General features: G+C 48.8%; 1 protein-coding gene across 1 annotated transcript in view; it reads left to right on the top strand.

Moving 5' to 3' along the window:
- Positions 1-5,184: 5,184 nt before the first annotated feature.
- LOC135824218 (fibropellin-1-like) overlaps positions 5,185-18,450 on the top strand; it is a 48,045-nt gene continuing 34,779 nt past the window's right edge. Inside the window, exons 1-6 of the mRNA XM_065336950.1 lie at positions 5,185-5,860; positions 12,885-12,967; positions 14,492-14,568; positions 15,347-15,416; positions 15,889-15,977; positions 18,081-18,141. Coding sequence (XP_065193022.1) covers positions 5,638-5,860; positions 12,885-12,967; positions 14,492-14,568; positions 15,347-15,416; positions 15,889-15,977; positions 18,081-18,141 — 603 coding nt within the window. The 5' untranslated portion in view covers positions 5,185-5,637. The remainder of the gene's footprint in view (positions 5,861-12,884; positions 12,968-14,491; positions 14,569-15,346; positions 15,417-15,888; positions 15,978-18,080; positions 18,142-18,450) is intronic.

The raw sequence follows: 18,450 nt of genomic DNA, 5'->3' as shown, positions 1-18,450 counted from the left end.
AGATCATGTCGCCGAAATATCACTGGGATTCACTGTGGATCGACATGATTTTGGAAGAACTCAGGGACACGTGCGTGGAAACCCGTGTTGAGAAACCGACCCTGCAATTTTGATGAAAATGTGTACGGGATTGTAAGGGAAGTGGTTAAAATACACGTTTTTCAGGAGCAAAATATCGAGTTTCTTGCGCCAGACTCGGCAAAATATCGAAGATTTCGGAGCAACATTTTGCGGCAAAATATCGAGGCGAGCGGAGCAGAATCTGTCTGGGCCTAGTACACCAGTCACCTGGTCACCGTGCCTGCAGGGTACAACTTACTAGCCTGTTTGACCTTTTTTGGGTGCAGTCCTGTCACCCGAGTTGAACTCGAGTTGAACCTTGGTGTGAAAGTTGTCGCCTGCTGGCGCGGTGACCGGGTGATTTGGGCACCCAGGAGCACGTGACCGCTTGTTCAACCATGTTCGATTGGGAATAAAGGAGGAACACTGCATCTCAGCTTTCTCGGACCAAAACCAGTCGACTCAGCGTCCAAAAGACTACAACATATGGGCCAATCGCGGTCATCCGTGCTTTTATAAGAACGAAATGGCGCTTTTAGTGACATTTTGCATACAAATCCCCATCTAGTAGGGCGCAGTCACCCAGTTTCGGTGGAAGTGCGCGAGTTCCATTTGGATTCAAGTAGGAAGGGAGCGTCTCAGCTTCCTCGGACCACGACCATTCGACTCAGCACCCCGAATACTACAACTGGTGACATTTTGATTTTCGCCTTAACTTCCCCTTTAAATGGCAAGAATAGCTGCTTTTGCAATCACTAGCTCAGCAGAAACCGCAGGTGCTGTAGGAGAGAAAATGCTCCTTGCTTCACGCAAACACATATTACAGGATCTCAGCAACGTTGTAGACGGCAGCGGATATGCACAATGACGGCGCTGTAACGCTCAGTGGTGACTTGGTAGAGAGTAGGCAAGTGATGCGCTTGTCCACGGCAGAGGCGCATTTGCTCCTTCCTCCGCTTGTGGAGAACACCGCAGGGACAAAAGAAGCATGCTCGACGTGCTGGATGCGCTGGTCATACGCCCGCTTCTTCTCCTTCTCATGCTTGACATAGTAGGCAGCAAGTGGTTTGGACCGATTCGAAGACACATAAGGGTTAAACACCCGTACATCAATAAAGGTGCGTTCGAATCGTCCTCCCCAAATGCTGCTCGCTACCACGTCAAGCCGAGCCCGGCCGTCCGCGCTGGCTGTGCGATACCGGAGGTGCTCACCTGACAGAGGTTGCAGATGAGGTTCAATCAGACACTTCTTGGGCTACTTGCTTGAGCAGCCTAGCGGTAATGTCGCGAACCTCGCTGTGCCTGATGGTGGGAAATCCTCCAAAGGGGCATGACAGAGCATGTTGCACAGTGAAAGTGCTTCCGCACTGGCAGGACGTTGGCAGCCATTGTGGGAGCCAACCATAGCGTAGGCAGATGGCATCGCGAAACTCACCGTTGGTGAGAGTGAACGGTCATAACGGCGAAGCGTTAGGCTGGTTAGTCAGTTAGATGAGCCTTTCTCAGAAGATAGCTCAACGGACCGCTGAAGATCCGGCCCAACAGAAACAGAGAAAGCAAGGGCACGAGTCCTGGTGGCATCGCAGGCAATGGATGTGACGTGACTCTTGGCTTGATAGATCTGCGCGACACCATTGCTTGGCTCAGGATGCGGTGGATGATACCATAGGACACGCTGATGGAGGACTCATACTGCGAGGCAATGGAGGACGGGGCACTGAGGCCGAGACCACTGTGATGGCATGGCAAGGAGATCAGTTCACGCTCCACTTCATTAACCGGTCGCTGCAGGAGAGCCGGATGAACTCGTTGGTGATGGCATCGTCTAATGACACCAGGTGCTGTGTGATAATTACTTCACCAAGACCGCAAAGGTGCAAGCCTGCCTCCGGACCCAGCATCGTCCGCAAACCTGGCCTGGACTGATCCTGCTGATAAGATGGCCTTGATGAGCGGGACTATACCTATGGCGTACACTGCCATGGCAATGGGGTCACCTTGCGTCGTCCCTTCGCGGCTCAGGATGGTCTCGCCTCCCACAAACAGGTTTGCGGGGTGACGGTAGGTATTAACTACAAAAGGTGCAAGTGTTAAAAGCATTGGATGCATCGGCTAGGAGAACACCGTCGTAATCAGGGCTTTCGAAGATGGCACGCATTGCGTGGACGGCTGCTTCAAGACCATTCTCCAGGCTGGCACGTACTTGAAGGCTTCCCTCTCCGTCCCTGATGTCATCGCCAAGGACGGACAGGATGGCTTTGTCAACAATTCGCCGGAGGGTTTCCCCAATTCTGATCTGTATGGCTTTCTCCTGGGCGCTTGTCCAGAGGGATTAGCCGACATGCTGTGAAGCCTTCAGGAGCGTCAGAACCGGTGCGGCAGGTCCAGTCAAAGCCGCACCAATAATTTCAACTAAGTTCCTTTTTAAAGACTTTTGCCGATGCAATGAAATACGGGCTATTTGGGACCAATTTCCGAAACATTTTCACGGAGGAGGACCCCGGACCCTCCACCTAGTGCCTATTCATGCGGCGGCACCAATGCCGAATACCTTCCGACGCCCCTGGGCTTCCAGTGAGGCAGGGCCCACGAACAATGTCGCCAACCTACGGGCACAGCAGGCAAGTGCATCACACAGACGGTCCGACACATCAGCAAAACATGTGCACATCCGTCGCCACGAATTGGCATCAACACCTGATGTGCCAGCTGCTCCAAAGGTTACGGTTGGGTGGAGCTCTACGGACCACTCCTCGTGTCAAAAGCTCTAACTGGACTGGATGTGGTTGCTCCGGAGGGTCACCTTCAATCACGGCGTCGTCGTGCAATGATGCTGACTGGGAGTGCTTGTCCAGGGGAAGTATACCCTAAAATCAAATGTTCACCAGTTGTAGTGTTCGGGGTGCTGAGTCGAATGGTCTTGGTCCGAGGACGCTGAGACGCTCCCTTCCTCCTTTATTCCCAATCAAACTCGACACTTCCACCAAACCTGGGTGACTGCACCCTACTAGATGGGGATTTGTATGCAAAATGTCACTAAAAGCGCCATTTCGTTCTTATCAAAGCACGGATGACCGCGATTGGTCCATATGTTGTAGTCTTTTGGACGCTGAGTCGACTGGACCAGTACATCCCCACCGAAGTCATCACCACTCGTCTCTCTGATCCTCATTAGTGGACTCCAGAGTACACCATTGCTGAACAGGCAAGGGTACTTAAGTCGAAGTGGAGGCGGAACCCACACCCGGGGATGACCTCAAGACCTTCATTGCTTCTGTCAACCGAACTGTCCACACACATATTTTTTCTTCTTTTTGGCGTGGCATGAGCAGTGCTGATATCATGCGGCGAGACCCTCGGTCGGTTTAGTTGCTCTTGTCCCGCCTGAGCCACCTCAACTGCTTCGGCTGCCATCGCTATGTGTGTGGCTCATCCAAATTGTTCTACCATCTCCTGTCGCATGCAGCGTCGCTTTTCTGTATCCCCAGGAGTAGATCATCAGTATTATCTCTCTCTCTCTCTCTCTCTCTCTCTCTCTCTCTCTCTCTCTCTCTCTCTCTCTCTCTCTCTCTCTCTCTCTCTCTCTCTCTCTCTCTCTCTCTCTCTCTCTCTCTCTCTCTCTCTCTCTCTCTCTCTCTCTCTCTCTCTCTCTCTCTCTCTCTCTCTCTCTCTCTCTCTCTCTCTCTCTCTATTATTCTACTCCACTAAACATCCATGGGACTTACTACAGTCATTGCTCACTGAAATCCGATCCACAAAGTGGATACCACGCCTGGCACTGTGTCGCCTTACATGTAGTCCTGGGAGCACTGGGAGCACTGGGAGCACTGGGATGGGAACTAGCCCTTGGCGGATAATGCTTTGCCAGAAAAAATTAGCAGAGTTTTGGTACTTTTTCTCGCGGGTATGTTCCACGCATGTTTGGTATGTAGATGTAAGGTTTGTTGTATGGTTCTGCTAATTTCGCTGCTTTTGGAGCGGAATCTGACCAGCAATACCCGCCAGAGGCTAATGTGAACTGACACAGCAGAGCGCAAACTTGATTCACGTCAGGGGCATCGCACACAGTATGGTCACTACGGTATTGACCGTACCACTTTTTGCCCCAGATACCCTGTGAATCAATAAAATACACTGATCTGGGATCTAAAATTCCAAAATTTTCGGCTCAGCCACCACTCTTCCACGACTAAATTGTACTTCAGATGGCTGACCGTACCACACTAAAAATGTAATACCTTCCGATGCACGTGATCGGATTTCATTGCATGAACAACAACAATAATCACAGTATGGTGCTCTTGGCATCATGTAGATCTACATAATAGCATGTTGTAACACTAAGTTTGTATCTCAGAGCTATTCAGCCACGTACATGTACGTGTAGGCGCAGTCCCTCCAGGCCTCCACGGCAAAACAGATTCAAGGTACGAGCAAAGTGCCCCCCACCCACTGCTGAAAGTGCTGGATGGAACTGTAATACTTGAAAGTGCCTCTCACAGCGTGTGAGCCTGGTCAGAAGTGTTCTTACATCCTATGCTCTGTGTCGATGACCATCAGCATAACAATAGAACTTAGAAGCCGCATTGGCGAGTCCATGCTCGCTCTCTACTCAGTTACTCACTACTAATTTCTACGAATGCGATCTACTGTTGTAGCGTAGTAGTGTTAGGTAAACACACAATGGAACGTACACATACAGTACCTGGTTGATCAAGGGCGAAGGGCGAAGGGCAGTAGCCAGCCATACTGCATTCAGTGTTCGACTTAGTCAAGTAAGTTCCTTCTGCGGCCAGAGCACTCTGTGACGCGGGCCAGTGCCGGACATAGCCTGAAAAGTGATGCTGCACACGGTGACACTCAGAGATCAGGCCGGCAGAGGACAATGACGTGTATATGTGTAGGAATGTTCATTCCGATCTCTGCTCGGTCAGACAAAGGGAATAGCAATCCAGGCATACTCAACAACAAGGATCCACTTGCGATGCTCCCTTCTGCATGCGTGCATGTCCGCGTTTCCGCCAAGATCTACATTGCGCTAGGCCAGGGTAGGTCCACCTAGCGTTCATCCCAGCCTAGCGTTCATCCCAGCCTAGCGTTCATCCCAGCCTAGCGTTCATCCCAGCCTAGCGTTCATCCCAGCCTAGCCGTAACATGCGAAGTGGTCACACCCAGTACCCGGTTCTACCATGCAGCTCAGGTCAGGATACAACTTTACAATCGGTGTGCCATTGAAAGCGGAAGGATCACAAATCTAGATGGGGACAGTTTCTCCACCTTTGCCTTTGGAATAAGCTCTCTTGTTTGTTATGAAGGTGGTCTAGGCCTAGGGTTTGTGCGGAGGTTTCTGGTTTGGTGCAAAAAGCACAAGCTTCAATGCGAGAGGTGCTTGCTGGGTTCAAAGTTCGCACTTTTGCACCGGACCAGAAAGCAGGCGTGCTAGCGTGTTGCCGAACACATGTGCCGCTGACTGTCGCACTTGCTCTGCGCCGGTTGTCACACTCTGACCGTCACACCTGCGTGAGGTATAGCTTGCCAGGACTTATCGAAGATCTACTGATTATAACAGTTTGAGAGATGCAGCGCACGGAAGCGGTCGGAAACCTTTGTGCAGCTCTGCTGCTGCTCGGCATGGGATTATCCAGTCTTGTCAGCGCCGAAATACGGCCGCTGGAACATGCAGACTTTGAGAGGAGGGAGGTTATCAGTGAAGAGGTTACGTATGCTGATCAGTTGATAATGGCGGAGCAGGCTGGCTTCGCGGATGATGGTGAACTGCATCCCAGCCATATGGGAAAGGGTGAGTGAAAAACAACAGAGTAACTGAGTTTGTTCAATGTTTGTTTCGGGTCCTGAAGAAGTTAGTTAGTGGTGGGTCGTCGCCGTGTAGGCCCCTCTTTTCGGCTGGGTGTGTTACCTGTCAAGTGCGAGTAGTGCAAAGTGCTGTCTCTGCCATATTTGCGAAGTAACATTAGTTGAAAAGTTCCTGTACACAGCCATGCAGTGCTAAAAAATGAAGGATTCTTGCTTCGTGGTGAAGAATGCACGCTCTGTGTATTTGTAGCGACTTGCATTATACCACATGAAAGCCCGGAGCCCAACACAGGGAATAGTAGTGGGGAGCATGAATGCCTGCATTTCTGGACATTCCATGGATCCTATGTAGTAGACATTGCAATTCACTGGCGAAGGCGAAAGGGAGATTCTTTTTACAAGAACATTGGACTGGACCCAAAGCCCAGCTCAGTAGTTCTGCTCCTACATGGTCCTGAGTGCGGTGATGGCGAGACAGTGACGGCCATGGACCACACGTGTCAACACAACTACATTGCTGCTCAATGAACTAACCGGTCGTGTTTGCGCCATGTGCCAGCCGTGACACAGCCCGGTGTTCACACGCGCCCGGGGTTGTGCAGCCGTGGATTTGGACCCGCTGACCTGATGTCATTGAGCAGCACCGTAGTTGACATGAAACTCCATTCCCCTGAGATCACCATTGGGGACTCAGCAGTAGACAGTGGAAGCGGTCCATTAGACTATGGCCGGACCAACTATTTAGCCACCAACCCGTGTGTGTTTACTGTTGAGGAGGGTATGTGTGTACCTGCCATAGCATACCTATCTGGGTATGAAGCAGATTTCAATTGATCCCACCATACCATAGATGCTTACCCAGGCGATCATCGGAAGTGGGGATTAGTGCTAACAACCATAGAGTCATCATGAGTTTGCGGCAATAGCTGGCCTCCTAGTTCTTGATTGGCCCACAGGGGATTTACAGCGACCAGTGGCTATAGTGCAATGTCTCCTTCATCATGTGTACCTTAATGCTCGCTTTCCTGGTAGTTGCAAGACATGATAAGCCACAATCACATTTGAATTGCAGGAATTTGAGAGAGGTGTGGCCCAAAGCAGTGGCGTGGCTGTAATCACTTCAAATAGGCGTATGCAAGTAAACAGAGACTCTTCCTTTTGTCAATTCATCCCGAGCGGAAATTAGGGCATTTTAGCAATGATGATAAGTAGGCTGGGCTCAAGATTCGCACTTGGATCAATAGCGCCAAATGCACACTCAAATTTGGTTCGGGGGAATTGAATAACGGGCATCCCAATTGGGCTTGCATGGAGGTTGGTGTGGAACTTGAAGCCAGGCAATCCAGGAATCAATAGTACTAGCTCATACTTCATAGTCTGGGGGTAGATGTGGAAGCATTCATAAGTTCTTCAGTAGTATTGTCATCTTTGCCAGAGTATGTACACTGGTCCCAGAAGCCCAGATGCAGATGCAGTGTATCAAGTAAATCACTCAATCAGCAGATCTCCTAGTCCCCCTGTAGCGTACTGCAAAGAGTCCGATGACACCAGCGCATCTTCAACCATAGACGCAGGGCTGCAACTTTTCTGTGGGAAGAAATCTGTGTGGGGTCCATGGGTGTCCCCTGTCAGAGGCTGAGGGGTAAGGGGGCAACACTACCTTTATTTAGGATTCTATGGGTCTGAAACAACACATCAGGGCACTTTCCAGAACAATCCTGGTGAGAAAGTGAAGGTTGTTTTCGGTGGGTGTGTCGGAACGGCGTGTACAGATCACATGGTGACAGAAAAATTGGAACAAACAGCAGCCCTGCAAATGCCCTGCGGTTTCTGGGTAACCTAGACGTCAGGCGAAATTACTGGTCAGTCGGCGTCACGCATTTTTCACAAAAATTTGCGTTTCACCTGCTGGGAGAGTATGCATGTACTCGAGTCTCATCCTGAGCACGTTTTTTTCTTTCTTTTTTCAGCTCCAGTATAGCTGTATTTTTCATTGCAAAGCCGTCCTAGCTCGATTGTTGTGTTCGTTGTTCAAACGAAGTGGACATTCAATCATGAAGGCAGAGGACATAGGAGCCTGATTGGAGTTTCTCGTGGCATAGGACGGCCACACAGAGACACTTTGGGATTTTCTGAATATAAAATACCGTACGCACGATGCTGAGATCAATGTGTGCGATATCAAATTGCTTGTGATCTACCACATCGAGCAGAACGGGATCCAAACACAAGCTTACCGACTGTTAGGCTGCCGACCTGACTGGACAAATGATCCCTGGCTTCACCAGACGCCAGAAGTTGGACACCATGTCCTTTGCCGCGACGTCCATCTCCAAAAAGAACTCCATCTTCGTCGTGAAAAGGCTTGAAATACTCAATATTCAACCGAGATTCGCGGTCTCACGCTTTCTCAGATCCAATCATTTTTTGTTGTAGCAGTTGCAGGGTAGATCCCCGCCACTACTTCAACAGAAGATTGCTCCAAAGCATGCCTGGGACAAGCCATATCGAGGTTGCAAGCCACCCCTCTCAGCACTTTTTTTGAAGAAATTCGAAATTTCAATGGTGGAAGATATACTATGAAGAGAATTTCAAAAAGTATGTTTCGCGGAGCGATCGCGCAACCTACCTCATTCAAACTTTGCAGGATGGTTCAGACGTACATGATAGGCATGGAACCACAGAAGATGATATCATAGCTGACACACAGAGTCACACACACAGCAGATTCGTGTGCACAGATACTAAATTAGTGGACGTCGTCATTTTCTTCCCGCTGATCTCAAATGTACTATGACGTGCTATTTCGCCTGACGCGCCACATGGATTCCCCAGGAATATGCTCAGAGCAAGTAATGTCCGGATTTCAAAAGTGCTGGACTTGTCTGGAGTGCATGACTTAAAAGTGCGTGATTTATCGAGTAGACTGGAAAGGTACACTGCTGGCAACTGGATACATATTGTTAGGCAGACAAACACACAAAGCCAGTTTCTGTCCAGACGAGATACCGCTCTTGAACCTTTAAAGGACTTGCGTGAAATCCCAGCATAAACGCCAACTGCGGCATGAAATAACAAAGAATCTGTGCGGTAAGCACAGCACATCAATTTAATGATCTATTGTCCCTGGTGATGTCAAACTAGAAGTAACCTTGTAAATTTGACAATGCGAAGGGCTTGAATTCTTTGAGGGGGTACATACTAAGCAGAGTTGAGAACAATAATAGGGTAACATTATGTGTAAGGATCAGCATGGTGCACGCCATGCCACTTGTGGTGTGTAGCAGCTCTGTGGGATGCCATGACCTCAGGGGCGTCGGACACGGACTTTCTATGGAGAAGATACGACATGTTTGAATGGCAAAATGTAATATTAATGTATACAGGCTACCTTGCAGAGAACAGCCTTAGATTGTGCATGAGAAAAAAGTGTGGATACATGACTGTATTCACACAGGGGCGTAGCAGCCGCTCCGGCCGGCCGGACCACTTTTTCGCCCGACCACTTTTTCGCCCGACCACGACCACCATAGTAAAACAATGCCAAAAGTGCCCAGAATGCAGGATTTTGCACCCTAGTTTCAAAAAAATTCCGGGGCAGATCCCCCCTCCTGGACCCCCTGGCCGGACCACAGCCAACGGTGGTGCTACGCGCCTGTCACATGTTGTTACTACTTCCAGCAGTATTCCCGTGGTGAGGTTGAACACATACTGTCAAATTGTCACTGGTGCAGAAGATTGTCTCCTTCTTTGGGAGTTGTTTTTACACCCTAGGTTGGTAGTCACAAGGTGGACTGTATGTTGTTGCTTGTGGCTCAGCCTGGAGTGATACCTAGTCAGTCTCTCTGGTTTTGTCCGTCCTTGTCTTCTCCAGTCTTGCACCCCATGTCCCTTTGTTCCCTTGTGACTTCACACACACACACACACACATACAGTCGCTGTATCAGCCAGGTCTGTTGATCAGTTCCAAAAAGTTCCAAACCTGGATTGTGTCACTTTAGCCTATACATAAGGGTCACTTGATTTCAAGTGGCCGAACATTGTTGCTGCTTGACCAGGGCCAGTGGCCCACCCGACAGGCTTCTAACAGTGCCAGCCCTGAGCATACATGAATCACTCTCATTGTACTGGACAGGGAAACTGTTGACTTTTGGAGCCAGCTTTTAGTGTGTTTGGCTCAATTCTGAGATGTTTTGAAGCCTGGAAGGTAACACAAACCATCATAAAGCTGACTTGCTGTAGTTTCCCCAGTGAACCTAGCAAGGCGATACCAAGCTTCTTGAGGCTGCTGGAGAGAAATGGGAAACCTGCATTTCTTTTGCCATGGTTATATTGTATAGGGCGTGATAGTACACTTGAGAATACGGAGAAGGTTGATTCACACCCATTTCAAAAGGGAATGTCTTTTTGCACTGCCAATGAAGAGATTATGAGACATGTTTTTTCTGGTGTGAATGAGTTTTGCTATCCTTCGAATTTGAATATCAAAATATTGGTAATGGCACTGATCTTTTGGGCTCCCCATTTTAATTGCAGGATTGGAATAAAGCCTGTGTAGTGCAAAACATACATGGACATACATTACGTAGCTTGGTAGTTTCAAGCACATTGGGAGCTGTGCATGGATCAGTAGATAATGAAGTGGTCACAACTCTGCAGGCTCATTTGAATATAGCTGCAAGCCGTTCGTTGTGTTGATGCATTCTATTGCAGCCACACCTTTAGCCACCGTAGCAGTACTGTGAACCGGGAAGCGGTTACACCGGTTTTAGTCCGCGATCTGCGAGCATGTATGCAGCGAATGGGATTTTCGGTCTTTCACCACATTCTGGTGGGTCTGATCTCCTCACCTCCCACCGCTTTAGGAACTGTATCTACGCCTTGATCCTAGAGGGTGGTGGTGTTGCTGCCTTGATCCTAGACGGTGGTGGTGTTGCTACGGATGCCTTGATCCTAGAGGGTGGTGGTGTTGCTACGGATGCCTTGATCCTAGAGGGTGGTGGTGTTGCTGCCGATGCGGAAACTTGCCCTCCAGCCGAGTCTGACGCGAACTGTGATGTTTTGCGAGCACAGACAAATTTGCACCTGAAGATGTTTGTGATTGGAGTCAATTTCCTCGGTTTCTTTTCTCCTGCGGTACACGTTTCGCGCCGGCTTACTTTTGCCATTTCACACCCATTGTGAAAGCTGCTGAGGACTGCGGATTGCAAACGTTTCCAAGTTTACAGTAACCTTTACACTGTATTGATGTTTAGGGGATCACAGAGAGCCAAACCCGAAAACCCAACCTAAAAACAACATGCCTGTACAGGCGCGTGCGCCCGTGCCCTTCAAGGGGGGGGGGGGGTTCCGGGGGGACCCCCCCGGGAAAATTTTCAAAAAATGAAGCAAAATCCTGCATTTTGAGCGAAAAGGGGGGGGGGGTTCCGGGCACCCAGGAACCCATACGGGCACGCGCCTGCGCCTGCTGTCGGCTGCACTCAATGCAGCTGGCCTGAACTCCTTGACAGCACGGTTGACAGCATGCCACTTGAAAACTCCTGTTTTGGTGCCATCTAAGATTACCTGCTCCAGAGTGCGGCTACATGTTGTGAACAGCAGGTCATATACTGTTAACAAATTGAAACAAATTCACGGTTCGCGTCAGACTCTAGAGGCCGAGTTTTCCGCATCCATAGAAATGTCAACACCTTTCAAGGACCTTGATCCTTAAAGGGTCATGCACTGTAGCGACATAGAAATCCCTAGACATCCGTTGAGAAGTCAAGCAGCCAGGGGGCGCGGGCCTTGTAGCCGGGAACACTGCTGTCCATTTTTACAGTGTGTATCGGCGTGGACGACAGTACCCCGTATGCGCTAAAAGCAGACAGGGCGCCGGACCCGGTCATCCGGCCGATCGGATTTCTATGTCCACTGCAGTCACCCGTGCCTTGGTTCTGGCAATGACATGTTGTTATGCTTGTTGAGAGCAAGTGAGAATGGCTTCAGATGTGTCATGACTAGTCTGGCTTTGCATCAGGGAGTGTGTGCGTGTGTGCGTGTGTGTGTGTGGGGGGGGGGGGGGGGGGGGGCTTTGTCCCGTGCATGCTTTCAATGGCAATGGTTACATGGTGCCGGTGAGCCACTGCCGTTGGACCATGTAGTTCAGCTAGATGCTACCTCTGCATTATTTCTCCTTAGGAAACACACACTGCTTTACTAGCCAGTCCTCCAGTGGCGACACAGCTCAGCTGAAGCCAGTGCAATAAAGCGACTGGTAGCTGAGCTAAACCCTGCTACACAGACAGCCTGGAACATCCACTTTAGTCAACTAAATTTACTTAAAGCCTCTCTTTTTGTGGTTCTGGGAAGGTTGGGGGGGGGGGGGGGGGTTGGAAAACCAGTGCATGTACATGTATAGTGTTGACCTGTTTCTCTAAAATTGCCTTCTGAGTACACGACCACTGAACTCTGCGGCTGACCACGCACATGTCCCCCAATAGGCTCCTCTTCTCCAAACGCGGCTCATTTGTGCGCCGCACCTACCGGTGTTCAAGTGAATGCAAGGTATAATCATGGTCTTACTTGCCACTCACGAAAAATTAAAAGTTAAAATTTGACGGGTTCGCGTACCGGGCAGGTCAAGAACAAGGAGTCGTACAAACTCCCTGGTCAAGAACCACCTTTCTGCTTCCGTGGGACGCCACCACCCCATGATCAGGCGTCAGATGGGGTTCCTAAACGGTGGGGGGGGGGGGGGGATAGATCAGATCCACCAACCATAGGCCAAAGGCCTAAATCCCATTTGCCACATCCATGAAAGCAACACAGTTATGCTTTCCAGGTAGCTGTGGTATTATAGTACTTTGAAGTATATCAAGCGCCTTCCCCGAATCCACGAATACCTTTCCCATCGAGGTGATCCCTGGCCACATCAAGTTCATTTTCACTCTCTGATCATCATAATAATTATGCTGCTTGCTATGTTTGCTATTTGCATACACTTATTCTATCACGTTGCCTGGTTGCAGATCCCAGGTCAAAGGTATCTGCCCATCACTCCTTTACACCGCAGTATGTCAAGGCTCACATCATGAAGGAGGAACACAAGAAGGTCAGTTACCCTTCTCCGGATTGCTTGACCATGATAGGAAACACCTGGGACACTGATAAGGGGTTTTCCCTTTCTCTATACTGTGACAATAGGCACATGTACCGTAAAGTACCGCGAGAGCGCCCCGTCTCGCGAGAGCACCCCACCTTGACATTTACAGCCAGGGAAAGGAAGATCATATGACAGAGTTCAACAGAGTTTGTACGGTGTGGGAACCTGAGTGTACTGAGGTCACGCTTAGCATGTTTTTGTGTGGAGCTCAAAGGTAAACTGAGTACGGATCGACTCCACAGTGTGCGATGTGAGTACAAGGTACGTATCGTATGACCTTCAGACAGGACACAACCTCCACAGCGCGACCACGAAGGGACGCCGTTGGTGGGGCGCTCTGGCGGTACTTTACTACGGTAGTAGTACTATCATTGTAGATTCTTACAGGGGCAATGTCAGAAGGTAATTTAGTGTGGTACGGTCACGACAGCCATCTGAAGTACAATTTACTCGTGGGGAGGGTTTGCTGGACCGAACATGTTGGAAATTTAGAGCCCAGATCAGTGTATTTTATTGATTCACAGGGCACCTGTAGAGGATGATAATGATGATAATGGAGGAATGATCATTCTTATACACCAGAAATGGCGCAAGTGCACGTTTTCCACATGTAACAATGGCATATGCAAGCTGCTGGAAAACGCGCACAGGGCACCTGGGGCAACAAGTGGTACGGTCAATACCCTAGTGACCGTACCGTGTCCGACGCCCCCCCCCCCCCCCCTGCTCTTATTAGAGTTTCACTGCATTATCTATGGCTGCAGTAAAGAAATCCGCTCTTGTTGATAGGATAGCACTGGGGATTGCATGACCCGAAAATGCTGCAAACCCTGCGCTGTGCGTGCACTTGAGAGTGCAGTGCTATCTAAATCACGGGGGGGGGGGGGGGGGGGGGGGGGGGGAGTGAGCTTCACTGCCCAGCACATAACCTGACCTGGTGACTTATAGCATCTTGAACATCACTTTGGAGTCTCCAAGGACCCAACGTTGTCACAGGGTTAGGATACCGATGGCCTCATATAGTGTGTCTGGATCAAAGGATCATGATCAAGGGTCATATGTCTGAGGAAGTTGAAACTGAAAAGGTCTGAAGAAAACGTCCTGCTACCACTAGAAATTGAACCCGAGAACCTCGCTTATGGGCAGCAATGATGATAGCGGAATTTTTCAGACTTTCTTTGAAGCCTGTGGAGTTACTCAATCTGCGGACAGAACTGTTTCGTCCTTTGTGGACCCATCAGCGCAGCATTCAGGAAATGAGGCCGAGCCAAAACCAAGCCCGAACGTACCTTGCCAGAGTGCCCAAACCGACAAGTCAGTGAGCTCTGCGTAGTGCGAAAAGCAAAGGCATTAACCCACACGAGAGTGCTAGATTGCTACAATATGGAGTTATGTAGTAGCTGGCCTACTCCGGAGGCGATCACTCACAAAACACTCGACTTACTTGGTTTTGGTTTGATTCCTTGCATACAGCTTCAGTACAAGGGGACGCTAAGTATCAATGTGTCCGGTTTTGGCAAGACATGGACCTTGGATCTACTATTGAACCAGTAAGGCATTACACAGAGACTTGTAATGCACAGCATGGTTTTGCTGCACGCAAAACATCCATGGTTTGGAAGAACTGGAGACAGTATTCCTGTGAACAGTGATGTGTACCTATATCCATTACGTCATATTTGTACTGCACTTCTTCCGGTCATATATCCAAGCCTAGCTCCTCCGATTCTCTTGTATCCGATTATAGCCTTGTTGGCCGAGTGGCAATTCATTGGAATACATTCGCAGTTAGTACTATGGAGTAGAGAGGAGCATATCTTTCGTCATCCATTTCGCTCACACATATCCAATGCAACGTGCGGTCACTGCAGTGATGTGTTGGGAGTATTCTCTAAATTCAATGAGGTAGCAGCTGTTCTTGGTTCAGTGTACTGGTAATATCTGTCAATGTTGTGAATTAAAATAGAAGAAAACACATGGAAACGAGTTATGAAGCAACTATCCGCGACTGTAACAAGATAATAAGCAGTCAGAAAGTGCGATAACAGGGCACACAACTGACATGTTACTGTGACATTCGACGACCTGAGACCTAGCTCTCACACACCTCCAGTTTTGTGCCCTGTTATGGTTATGGATGGTGTTGTGCGCTGTTATCGCACTTTCTGACTGCTTATTATCAGTCGTGGATAGTTGCTTCATAACTCGTTTCCATGTGATTTCTTCTATTTTAATTATATTTTTATTGGCTCAGTATCTGAGTTAAATGTTGTCAATGTTCTGTACATGCATGAGCTCAAGTTTCTCCTGTTATCTTTTTGTTTGTAGAGTTGCATTTGGTGAGAGATCGTTGAACTTCAGGGAAGACAAGGTCACTAAAAAACCTATCTTTGATAAGGTGAGCTTAAGACGTACTAGTATCTGATCGAATACTGAAACTGGGAGGCTTTGCAGGTTTTGGTGTGCTGCCTGTGATTAATCTTCCCTGAACTTTTTGACTTCCTTCCTAGAGCTTATGGTGTGCTGAGTTGTTACATATATCTATTTGACTTGGTTATGCCATCACTATTCCTTGTATGTGTGTGTGTGTGTGTGTGTTAATTTTTTATTAATTTTTTACTAAGTCCACTATGCTCCTGAATGAATGCGTAAAGTGGTGGTGGGGCGCTGCTGCTCAGCCGACCTTGGCGGTCTCGGCGTCTGCACAGACAAAGCGCTTGTGTGTTCGGATGCTGAGCCGATAGTAATATTTAAAGAGAAAAGGACCTATAAGTTACTAGTTATGACTAACAGTCCACCAAGGTGACACACAAGGTGTATATTTAATTCAATTTCGTGTGTACTTGTTTTATGCATGACACTGTGCATAGGTACCTCCGTCCGTCTGCTATTATCACGGGTTTGTACGCGGTGACAGCAAGGACACTTGGGTGGCTGCTAGTACCTGCGATGGCTTCACGTGAGTAGACCAGATCCTCTCACCTGACCTCACACCTATCCTCACCCGATTCCACAATTACCTTCACCTGCCCCCCCCCCCCCTCCTCCTGCCTCACCTGCTCTCACAATCCCCTCTGCTGATCCTAACCCCCCCTCACCTGTTCTCATGGCAATGCTAACCTGCTTCCCCAACTCCCCTTGCATTGTGTGAACACGTGTGAAAATTAGTGCTGAAACGATTATATCGATTACTCGTTACTTACTCGATAAGAAATAGATCGAACGGTTATTTCGATTTTATCGGCTAAACGAGTAGAATGGTACTTACGCTCGGTACGGGATTTCCCCCCTTTTGGGGGTCGCACAAAGCGTGCATGCATCGAAAGTGTTGCGAGTAGACCCAGGTGCTCGAAGTCCGTACACTTTTACAGTGTGTGTTTGCCGAGCTGAAACTCACACTAGCAATGATCACTTGCCAGAATCCTGCTCGTGGATGGAAGGTATCTTGTCCAAGTTTGTTCTGAGGCCAGTCTCGATTGAACCAGGCCATCTTTCGATCCGATCTGTTTCTCTGGAGTTCGCTGATTTTTCATATCAAATTTTGGTGTCGCAGAGGGTACTCTAAGTCCGTACTGATCAGAGGTGACTCGAAATACGCACATATTTCGCTAATTGCTAACTAGCAATCCATCGGTTACGACGAAAGCACCGAAGGGATATGTTTGGCATGTGCCTCCACCAGTATTTCTTGCAAAAGTGTAGTTTGTTGCCGAAATGCAAGCTGTTTTAGTCGGCTCAGAGAAGAAGCAGCTGCGCTGTGAAAACCGCGGGAAAACAGTGGTGGAGATGCCAGGAGTGTCCACCTTTCTGCAAGGATTGGTGGTTCTCTGTAAATTCTTCTCCTCTGGCCATTGTCAGCTCTAAGCTGGCTCTTGATGATTGAGTGAAGGTCCGTTTGACGCTGTGTCCGTTCGAAATCGGTCTTGGCAAAGTTGATTTTTGCATGAAATGTAACCCAATTTGTATTTCGTATGGACACTCGAAAACCCACTCGCGTGGTATGGGACTTCTGCTTATCGTAGATCCCTGAAAATTGGTACGCGAGGAGAACATACCACACTGTCCCCTCCATAAAATATTTGAGTCGAATACAATAACAGAACATGAAATTATGGGCGTACGAACTTAGGATACCATGTACGGACTTCGAGCACCTGGGTCTACGACACGAATATGTACATGACAGACAGTACACTTGCAACATCGATGTACGTATAAAGTACAAGCGCGATCTGAGTAACATCGGCGCGATCACTGTTGCCGTCTTTTGAGCTGACTACTATTCTGACATACAGCATGCAGGACGGGCAGGCTCAGTATGTGTCTACACTAGCTGCAGGGGCTGGAGTTCCCTCCACGTGCGAGTAGTCTTGAGCTAAAGACAGTAAAGTGGTCTTCAGTTTCATGTTTTCCGTTCTGTCGACGGTTCCCGAACCAGTTTGCTCGACGACGAGCTAGGCCTGGCGTCTGGGCCTATTTTGAGCATAGACAGGAAAAGCAACTAGTTACTTGTTGGTGTGCCTCAAGTCAGCTCATCCGTCGAAATCCGCCGATCTGCACTCCTGGCCGGCTTCCCTGACTTCATCATCGGAGTCAGCGAAGTCACAAGCGAAGGGCACCATCAGCACTTGGGTTGCAACCAGTGAGATGCCTCTGTCTTGTCTGTATTCGTCTGGTCAATCCGAACAGCTGACAGACTTGTGGCGGGATCTATGCGCCCACTTTTCGTCGTTGGCGATGTTGGACTCGTAATTTTGTTGAAATTCACAGAATGTACATGTACTGATGTAATTACAAAAATAATCGTTTAGCCGATAAGCCGATCGTTATGGTATCAGCTAAGCCACTAAGGAAAAAACGTAATCGTTTCAGCACTAGTGAAAATTAACGTCATTTAGGAGCTCTTGACTTACCGCGGCTGGCTCAAAGTTTGCTATTCTTCGACTTGTTGGGTAGCACTTCTCTATGTGCGATAACTAGCAAATAGAAGTACATTCTCTTTCTATCTCTGTCTCTCTCTGTCTCCCTCTTTCTCTTTCTCCCATATCTCATTCTGGCACAGTGCTACATTCTACGATGGAGAGACTGCGTACAACACTGCCCCGCTGTACAAGAATGCCACGGTAAGCGGTCGAGCCATGACCACTGCCATGTCAGCTGATAGACTATTTTATTGTCTTCCCTGTTTGTTTGATAGTCACAAGAGAGAGGTTGGAAACTGTGTCGCAACTCTGAGTTTCACATATTACTACGATCATCAGGCAACTGATGGCTCCAAAGCGGGCAGCCTGAACATAAGGGGGAACACGGTGAAAATATTGAGGGGAGTCATAGCGATCATAGTCATATTACCGCAATACACAAGGATAATCTCTTAGTCAGACATCCATATTCCCCCAAATAACCCATGTTGTACGCAAACACCCACCCAC

This window comes from Sycon ciliatum, chromosome 9 (genome assembly GCF_964019385.1).
Source record: "Sycon ciliatum chromosome 9, ocSycCili1.1, whole genome shotgun sequence".
Taxonomy (NCBI): domain Eukaryota; kingdom Metazoa; phylum Porifera; class Calcarea; order Leucosolenida; family Sycettidae; genus Sycon; species Sycon ciliatum.
Note: the sequence above shows the minus strand (reverse complement) of the source record. Positions and strands in the feature narration are given on the sequence as shown.